General features: G+C 32.7%; 1 protein-coding gene across 1 annotated transcript; it reads right to left on the reverse strand.

Moving 5' to 3' along the window:
• Positions 1 to 1,364: 1,364 nt before the first annotated feature.
• LOC139527378 (uncharacterized) lies at positions 1,365 to 5,551 on the reverse strand. Its single transcript, XM_071322792.1, has 3 exons — positions 5,267 to 5,551; positions 3,029 to 3,171; positions 1,365 to 1,992 (listed from the first exon to the last, which is right to left on the reverse strand). The coding sequence occupies exons 1-3, from the start codon at positions 5,541 to 5,543 to the stop codon at positions 1,540 to 1,542; spliced, it is 873 nt and encodes a 290-aa protein (XP_071178893.1). The 5' UTR covers positions 5,544 to 5,551; the 3' UTR covers positions 1,365 to 1,539.
• Between the last annotated feature and the right edge of the window lie 5,269 nt (positions 5,552 to 10,820).

The following is a 10,820-nucleotide window of genomic DNA, read 5'->3' on the forward strand; positions in this document are numbered from 1 at the left end:
AAAACAGACATACTCACACCACATCTTCCTATATCTATATAATACAACGTAATAGGTAAAATTGACAATATAGGGGTACACAGCAGTGATCAATATGTCACAATTAGAACTAACACAAACAAATATTTAACAAAGAAGCACAAGAAGCATCTATCAAATATAACAACTACATTCATTGCTTTCTTATATATATATATATGTATATGTATGTTTTTGTTCATATATATAAAGGATTGAATATTTGAAGCCCTGTGAATGAATGGCACAGTCACATTGACGATAGTGTAGAGTGGCGTGTTTGGCGTCAGAATATTAAACAACGCGTAGGAAGAAATATAAAATAATTTTGTTATTCAAAGTACTTTCTAAATTATAATTTAAAATGGAGAATGGTGGTATTTAGGGTTGACAAATCAAAAGTTGAGTTAAAACTCATTTCAGAAAAAAAAACTTTGTCTTCTATTCATGTGTGTATCAGTATACTATACTGCGTGTGTCCTGTTAAAAATTTAGTAACCTATACATCGATGAGTATGTGTCAACATGAAAGTGACTAGAATAGTTAATAGTAAATGATGAGTGATAAGTGAAGTATCAGACAAGTCCTGCACCAAGTCGGGAATAGGATAGTAGATTTTCCATTCCTGTCGTCAGTTAATCGGCCGTTTGGTTGTTTTCTTTTACATTGTATGGACTTCCCCTTTTTTGAATATACCCTGTAGTTTGTTATTTTTGTTAGTAATTATTTAATTTTGGAAGTAGATTGCGTTTTATTTCATTCGTTCATTACAAATGTAAACACTGTAATTGTATAAGTGGTCTTCAGATATAACAGAGCCGATATTTATCAAAGGTTCCAGGCTTATTATTTAGTACGCCAGACTCGCGTTTCTTCGACATAACGCCAAACAAGTACAAAGTTGAAGAGCATTAATAACCCCAAGTTCCAAAAAGTTATGAAAAATACGGCTAAGGTTATCTTTTACCTGGAATGAGAAAGTCCTATTTATACTTATAATCCTATTAATCAAATTTGGAGACATATAGATTCTTACATTGTTAGCAGTGGATTATCGTGTTTCTCCAATCGAGATAGTTAAATTATGAAATTTTATGTCCGAGCCTTGGCGAGGACTTACAATTTCATAATTTAACTATCGAGATTGGAGAAACACGATAATCCACTGCTAACAATGTAAGAATCTGTTTCTCTTATGACCAAAAAACCTATTTTAGTTTCATAAAAAAATAAATTCTCCCAACCATGCCTTAAACTACGTCATCCGGTGTTACGCGCCAGCATATTTATACGCACATAAGTCTTTTGTTTAATTTCAAGTATTATCTAAAAAAACACAATCCAATTCAATTTGAATTCCAACATATTCATATTTAATCACAAAAAGAACATTAAAATAGTTTTTATCAATTGAACGTTGATAAGAAAAAAGAACTTTTTTCGCGTAGAATGAAGTTCACCGCTCACTGAAATAAACACGAGGAGAATGAATGAAGTTCAAAACGGCTGACCACAGTAGTTTATTCATCTTGTGAACTGTCACTCTCGATAACAAATCGGCGTTTCTTCTGAGGAGGCTGAACTGATGGTGATGTATTGTTAATATTGATATTAAATGTCCCTCCATAAATAGGTGCCCCAAAGATATAGTTCATTCCTGAACGCGGTGCATCGTGACTTTGGCTTTGCCCAACCACGAGTTGTGTCTCTGTTTGATGAACTGCTTGGCGTCCCATCGTAACCGTCCTCGTTGTCTGCGAAGACTGTATTTGTTGCTCATTTTCATCCTGGTTACCTAAGATGCATTGACGTCCCATCGTAACCGTCCTCGTTGTCTGTGAAGACTGTATTTGTTGTTCATTTTCAGCCTCATGATCCTGGTTACCTAAGATGCATTGGGCTATCTGTTTATGTTTCTGAGGGTTCAGTTTTGAGTAAGTGGTGATACTCTGTATGTTTTTGTGTCCAGATATCTAAAAAATCAGTAAAGAAATCATAAACTTTCTAGTATGAACCATATGTGAATTTTTATGAAATAGTGTGGATCTGAGGACGAAGTAAAGGTGGACTAGAATTTAGAATTGTGAAATATTAAAAAAGGGTGTCTCATTGACAGATTGAGGGGTTCTGATCCTGGATCCAACTTACTGTTTTGTCAAATTCCTGTATCCGCTTACACTATGTATGTAACTTTGTAAGCAATTCTCATTTTTTGTAAATTCTTGTGTCCCCCCTAGTCCAAATAATTATGACGTCTCGTTAGGCTATTTTTTTATATTTTTTTTGGGACGCTGTACATTGATGTACGGCGTCCAAAAAATTATAAAAAAATAGCCTTTCAAGACGTCATAATTATTTGGACTAGTGTCCCCCTAGACTTCCTAACACAGTACAGTACAATAATTTGACTAACATGTGTCATGCTCTCAAAGAGTTAGCAATTCAGGGTTGCACTTAGACCCTAATGAGATCCACAAATAAAAAATAAATAATCCGACAATTTTAAAAAGGATTTCTTCAATTTTTGTGCTATTTTTACATTTCCTGACCGGTGTGAGAAAAAATATTTCTCCTCACTAGTGAAAAATCTGTTCTTGGCAAGTGATTGATTGAATTTCAATGGTTCAAATTTTGCCGTTATATAGCCTTTTTGTGCTAATGCGGCGTCAGCTGTGTGGCGTAAAGCAACTAACAATGAATCAATGAATTTAATCTTTGATAAAATTAGAGAAACAAATTCCACCGATATGTGTTTCCACTTTCAACAGTTAAATTTTTAATATTGAAAAGCTCAGCAAGCCTTGTGTTTTAAATTGTAAAATTTAACGTTAACTGTCTCGAGTGGAGAATTTCGTAACACTCTGTGAAATCTATATTTTCATATCTCCAGTTACAAAATTTTCTTATCAGATGATTGTTCAAAATTCAATCATGACAAAAATTGAGTGGATGAAAACTGTAATTAATGTAGTCAAGTGGTGTTGTAGTAATATTTTTATGATTAATAACCTGTTTGATATGATTATGTTCAATTCCCTCATCGTCAAGCTTCTGAAGCATAAACCTTCTAGCTGAATGGTTGGTTAGGCGCCTGTTTGTATTGTCATCTAGAGGTTGGTTCTCATCATTTTGATTGTGTTCTTTAATAATACCTACAAGTATATGTACAGTATTAATAATTAAAAGCAGTGATTAAAAGAACATGCTGGTTATACACATGTACAGTGTTTATATGGGGACATTCAAATATGGTATCAAATTTTCTTGATTTCTTCTGAATTTCCTATTGTGACGTCATGAAAAAAGACAACCATGATGACGTCACTTACATGTATGCCTTCAAATTGATATTTTATTGTGTGTTTTTCTATGTTGTGATGTTATACTATTCAGTTTTGTGTCAGTAAAAGGGAGAAGGTTTGGTACCATTAAAACATTTAATCCCTCTGCAAATGTTTGCACCTGTCCTAAGTCAGGAATCTGATGAACACAACAGTAGTTGTTGTTTGTTTATGCAATTTTTACATGTTGCTTGTTTCACTTGTTTTTATAAAAGACCATTGGTTTTCCCGTTTGAATGAATTTACACTTTAAATTTGGGCTCTTTATAGCTTGTGTTATCCAAGGCTACATGTTGAAGGCTGTACCTTGACCTGTAATGGTTTACTTTTATAAATTGTAATTGGATTGAGAGTTGTTTCTCTAGTTTTCGTGCTATTTTCACCTTTCTCGACCGGTGTGAAAAAAATATTTCTCGTCTCTAGAGAGAAATTTGTTCTCAGCAAATGATTGGTTGAATTTCAATTATGACATCAAAATTTCTTGCATTCTTCTGAATTTTCTATTGTGACGTCATGAAAAAAGGTGATTGGGTTGAGAGTTGTTTCTCTAGTTGTCGTGTTATTTTCACCTTTCTCGACCGGTGTGAGAAAAATATTTCTCGTCTCTAGAGAGAAATTTGTTCTTGTTCTCAGCAAATGATTGGTTGAATTTCAATTATGACATCAATTGTTTTTGCTTTCTTCTGAATTTTCTATTGTGACATCAGGAAACTAGGTGAATTTAAAAATTTAACTGTTTGAGTGGAGAAATATTGTAATACAGTCTTGATGCAGTTGTGAAATCTATATCTCATTGGCACTCATACCATATCTTCCTATGCATGTACATTGTACCAATAAAGAGCACAACTTTCAGCAAATCTCTCAAAAGGAATATCTCGTGTATTATATTTCTCCAGTCTTGACAGTTAAATTTTAAATATATGTAATCTTTTTTTTTAGGTTAAAGGATAGAGTTAATTTTGGATTTTTATCAACCTTAAACAAAATTTTAAGACGGCAGGGTTGAGGAATTTTCTGGATATATCGAGAATTTTTTATAAAAAAAGGGGGGAAACATATCAACCAAAGTATTGAGTATTTGACACAGATTATTCTACATGTACATGTATTTAAACTATCCTTGTTAGTACAATGGTCAGTACACTCATCTACAGATGAGGGATCTGGGTTCGATTCCTGGACTTGGAGTTTACATGTAGAGTCAAAATGTGTCTATTTACTCTTGCTTAAATTTGAATAAAAATGTACAAGTAACTTAATTTGACCATTGTTGAAATTTTAATTATCAACATGTTGTTCACAGTTCTACCTTCATATTGGTAAATACTCAATGATGACTTTCATTTTTTTTTTAATTTCAAAACTAAACTGATTTATAAAAGAAACAGATTAAACAGTTATCTGTCACTGTTGACAAATAGGTTTCTCAAATCTTTCTCCAATCAATGAATTTGGGAAAACCTGCACATTTCTTGAGTGGTGTGAGTAAACTATTTTTCACCACTAGTAAAATATCTGTTCTAAATCAAAATTGATTATGACGTCATCATGTTTTGTTTTTTTCAGAATTTTCATATTGTGACGTGGGGGAAAAAAGGCGACATTGCCTGATGACATTGCATATATTAAAGGAACACAAGTTTCTAAAAATCTTTGAAAAAGAATGATACAAATCATTAAACAAACTAATTTCGACACTATAAGTTATAACTCGTGTATTACAATATTTCTCCACTCTCGACAGTTAAATTTAATTATTTAAAAAGCTCGGCAAGCCTCGCTCTTTAAATAATAAAATTTAACTGTCTCGAGTGGAGAAATATTGTAATACACTTGTTGCAGTGTATGAATCAATATATACATTAATAACAAGTAAATGTACCTGTTTACAATATTTTATTACCTGTATTTAAAGCCATTTTCTTCATGAATTTTCCTAATTTATTGATACCAATTCTTTGTGCCTTAAACCAAAGGGCTGACTTGTCAGGGTTGTTGTTCTCCTGAATGTAGAAGGGATCTTCAGGCTTACTATATTTTGTAGGTCTTTTTGACTTGTAAAGCTTGTATGCAGCTACAGGACATTTTGTTTGATCAGTTGTGGCCCAGGCCCTTTGAGGAATTTCTCTTGTGTTTTTCAGATTTGCTCCAGTTCTTGTTTTAGTATTTCTCTCGTTCATTTGCAAGTATTCCTGACATTTAGAGTCTTTACATAGTTGGACATCCCCCATGTCATCTGATAATGTTCAGTTACACCACGTAGGCCAAAATATATTGTGTTAAAAAACCAGAGAGTGTGCAATAGAGTTGTAGGATTGGACAAGCCCAGCTGCCCAGTTTTAAACATTGCTTCAATGTCATCATCAGTGAGTGTTTCAGCTCTTTTATCACCATTTCCTTTACCCATTTTTTTTTAACGCTATCAGTTTTGCCGTAAGAACATCTCTGGTTTTAGCAAATTCTACACTTTTACTTAATTCATAGCCATAATCATTGCTCCTCAGTATTCTATCAAATGAACACATCATTCCACGTAGTGAGGATGGCTCATACTCTTCTCCATCAGTTTTTCTCACAGAGAAAAAGTACTGACATAAAAGACTGTTTAATTCTTCAGGTGGAATTTTATAAATTTCTCTTTTTTCATTTTTCTGTTGTAGGAACTGTGTAAGTGTGCGCATATCACTTATATTTTTTCTGGCATTGCCTTGATTTTCCTGATCTTTAACAAATTGTTCTACAGTTGATTCATCAACTGGAACAAACTGTCTTGGTTTTGATGCTTTTGAACTAGGCTTTTGTGTAGGTGCTTGAGGTGGTGCTGACACATTTACAGGAGCTTCAGTTGGCGTTTTATCAACTTCATTCAACTCTGGCTCAAACAGATACAGGAGTTCATCAGGAACATGTGGTGGGGAGTCATGTTCTAATGGGTGTGTGACTGTTCTGTCAGGCTCAGAAATAATGTCAAACCTGTATCTGGCCTCAGTTACAAGTTTACCACCTTCTAGCTGAATTTCCCACAACGGAAACCCAAAGTTGTCTGTTTTACCTTTTATAACTCCCATTAGCCCCCCTACAAGTCTGACTTTTTGTCCCCTTGTCAAGTTTTCGTTGAGCGACATTTCTTTCTTATAATGAAAATTGCAGACGACGAGTTCTCGATAGTTTGTTTACACGTTACTAAGATGTTTATCGAAGAAGGCCGAGAATTCTTGTTAACCTTGAAAAAGTAGTTCCGACAGGTCACGAACTTTGATTATCCAATCAATTGCTCAGAACAAATTTCTCTCTAGAGACGAGAAATATTTTTCTCACACCGGTTGAGAAGTGTGAAAATAGCTCGAAAATTAGAGAAATGTAAATCTCCCTTTTCACCTATACGAGATATATTGGTTATAATTATAATTATGAATATTTGGGCATCACACTTATACCGAGTAGGAAATTGGTTTAATGTAAAAATGAATTGTACAAAAATTCTATGAAAGAATTTTTAAATTACAAGAAAGTGTGTCATCTTCTATCCCTAGTGCTTCAAATTTACTTTATTTATACGACCACATTTTAAAGACAATTTTAACCTATGGATGTGAAGTCTGGTATGTTTTTCTGTAAACTCAGCTGCATGCAAGAAAACTGGTCAATATATTTTAGAAAAAAGTTTTATCAAAAGAGACATCTGAAAAGTTACATATCAAATGTTTGAAATATATAAAGGTATAAACGAAACAAAAAGTGATCTTGCTGTGATTTCTGAACAAGGGAGATACCCAATGTACTTTTATATCATATTAATGTAGCAATGTTAAAATATTATCATCGACTAGATAATTCTTAAAACATTTTATATTATGATGCATACATAAGTAGTAAGGAATAATAAAGTGAAAACATGGTTTTCAAGCATAGACTGTATTTTTGAAAAGCTGAGCATACAATCATGTAACTAAAAATACCGGTATCTTCTCTGAAAAAAAATATAACAATAAGATAAAGCCAAACTTGATTCTTATTCATCCTTAAAAACTCTAATTTGTTTCGATAAGTATTTGGATCTAAGAGATTTTAGATTTTGGAAATCTATCTATAGGATTAGAATACGCGGTAATCCATTCAGGATTGATTCAGATATATTTTATTTAAATCGAACACTTAGAAAAAAATTATATTGTAAAAGTTGAGAATTAGATACACATTTTGACTTTATGTCCACTACTTGCTGATAACAGAACTGAGTTTCTATACTGAGATTTCATTAACCCTGTAGTCATTTTCAATCCTTGGACTACCGTTCGATGTTAACATTGCTATGTAAACGTTTACAAATGACTCATCAGTGACAATACATTGACCCATAATGGTTTACTTTACAAATTGTAACTTGGATTGAGAGTTGTCATATTTGCACTCATGCCATATTTTCCTTAATATACGTATTTTACTTGGTACATTTTGTAGAAGTTATTTGTCGAATTTAGTTCTGTCGTGGCCTTACATAACTGTAAAAATGTTATGTAAAAATATGTTGTTATGTGTATAAATTGCAGACCTAGAGTATTTGTATGTATTCTGATAAATGCCTTATTATATATTTAATAGGTCCCTTTAAATGGAAATTAAAAAAAAACGGATGCTAAGCTATACTATTTTAGACATGTGCTGTCTGTTTAAGGGTATCTTTACGGCATATGTTAAATAAATATTTGTATGATAGACGATTATTAATAATACACATAACATGAGACTCTTACAAGGTCGGTGCAACCAGTTTTTCTCCTCGGTTCTTGCTTGCTATTTTGAAAAGTGTCTTAATTATTATGTAATATTTGAACAATAGTACACTTTTTGTATAACTGCCTTATAAAAAGACAACTAAAGGCAACGGTAGTTTACCGCTGTTCACAAGTCATCAATCGATTGAGAGAAAAGAAATCAGGTTTACAATCTAAAATCGAGGGAAACATATCAACTGCATGAGGAAAACAACGTAAGTGAAACAAAAAACAAAAAAAAAACAATCATGCAATAGTGGTAGAAACGAACCATTAGGTAACCACTGTCATATTTCTGACTTGGTACAGAACATTTTAAGAAAACAAAATGGTTTCGAGAACCTTTTTTTTTTGGCTAGCTAAACCTTCGCGCTTTATGACAATGTTAAATAAACAATATCATAGTACATTCCGACATGTTACCAACATAATAACAACGAATACTTAATAAATCTAGGCCAGTGCACAAAATCACCTTGTTAATATAATTATAAAGTGTGTGTCTGTAACACGAATGAATCAACGCCACAAATAGTAACGTCACAGGTAAATTTCTAAAAATTGGATAAAAATCAAGATTAGGTTTCTAATTATGTTTCTAGTATTTAATGTATTTTATAACAATTATAAGAATATTAATAAAGAATTGTGTTAGTAATAGTGCAACGAACTATGTCGGTCTTTCTTCAAATCAAACTGTGTAAAACAAATGAATCATGTGCATATAGTTGCTTTAAACTAAAATCTTACAAATGAACTAGGTGATTATTTATCTTTACTTTTACATTACATTACAAACCGCTGAATGTTTGGCTGAATTGACCAGTTTTTGTGCTCGACCAGTAAAATAGAGCACACATTTTACTTGACTAGTCTCGACATTATCTCGACTACTAACTGAACCTAAGTGTACTCGACTAGGTCTCGACTTTACTTAATTAATCTGATTCAGAACCTGATGATCTTGGTGTAAATGGTCGTGACCAAGGCTCGAGCTGTCTCGACTAGTCATGACCTTCACATTTAGTTTTGACTGGTGTAAATCAGCCTATCTAACTATATTGAATATTTATCTTACAAAATTCAAGCTTATTTGTTAGTTTGATGTGTTGCTGTGAAATGTAAGAATTTGATTTTACAATAGGTAAAAATAAAAATGTATTTGTGGTTCACCTTTTGCTATGAAACCCAATAAAATTGGTATCCAACAAATAATAAAGAATCCACAGTAGTCATGCATATAAATCAAATTTCCGCTTCCAACTTCCATAATTTTTAGTGACATTCTGCATCGGTCTTTTTCAGTCGCTTGCAGTCCAAAATTATGGAAAACACTGATAAAACAGATAAAATTTATACTTATCCATTTATAGTCTAGACAAACTATAAGACGAATCTCTGGCAGCAAATGTCAAAACATCCAAATTTCCCTGATTTGTTGTAACAAATTACAAAATATTATACTGATTTCAAAGCCATTTGTAACTTCTCTGCTTCTTTTGATAACTCTGAAGGTGTACTGGACAGTTTATTGTCAACATCATTTTTTTAAAGATATCAATGCCTGACCATTTGATTTTATGATACATATTAACAGATCTTAAGACAGAATGTGCGTTGTTCCTTCCCATATAGTTAAAACCTGTGGAAATAAAAGGAAACAAGTTGAATTATATTTCCCTATTTTTGCACCTGTCCCAAGTCTGAAGCCTCTGGGCTTTATTAGTCTTGTATGTTTTTTTTTTAATTTAAGTTCATGTTTATGGTTTGAAGTTTAGTATGATGTCCATTTTCACTGAACTAGTACATATTTTTATTTAGGGGCTAGCTGAGGCTCACCTCCGAGTGCAGGATTTTCTCACTGCATTGAAGATCCATTGGTAGTCATGGACTGTTATCTGCTCTTTGGTTGGTTTGTTGTCTCTTTCACATATTCCCCATTTCTATTCCCAATTATATAGCTTATAAAAGCAAATTTGTATTACCAAATTGTTAATTTCAAACAAAATTCTAATGGATTTTTCAGAAATTTTCCTTTTAGTGATTTCAGGATTGTAACACTTCAAATCATGGTGTTTATTTTTTTTTTTAATACTGATGTTTTTCTAGTTATCTTCTGAAAATAAAAGTTCTCAAATACTCTTGAAAGTACGCTGAGCATATCAATAGAATACAGTCAAAATTTCAAAACAATACAAATTATACTGTGATCAATCTTTTTTTAATGTCTTAAAACCGACTGAGAAACTAAACATATCTATTTTTTGTCTTTTATTATCTACATATAGGAAGATGTGGTGTGAGTGCCAATGAGACAACTCTCCATTTTCGTAATGACTTTTTCATTTCTAGCAAAGTATATTATGTCTTGACATAAAAATCAAGAAAATTTGGTAACCCAGTCTCCTCTATATAACATTGACCTCCAAATCTTTCCAAACCTTCTGAAGAGGGACGAAAGATACCAAAGGGACAGTCAAACTCGTAAATCTAAAACAACGCCATGGCTAAAAATGAAAAGACAAACAGAAAACAATAGTACACATGACACAACATAGAAAACTAAAGAATAAACAACACGAACCCCACAAAAAACTAGGGGTGATCTCAGGTGCTCCGGAAGGGTAAGCAGATCCTGCTCCACATGCGGCACCAGTCGTGTTGCTTATGTGATTACAAATC

Source organism: Mytilus edulis, chromosome 6 (assembly GCF_963676685.1).
Source record: "Mytilus edulis chromosome 6, xbMytEdul2.2, whole genome shotgun sequence".
In the NCBI taxonomy this organism is placed as follows: domain Eukaryota; kingdom Metazoa; phylum Mollusca; class Bivalvia; order Mytilida; family Mytilidae; genus Mytilus; species Mytilus edulis.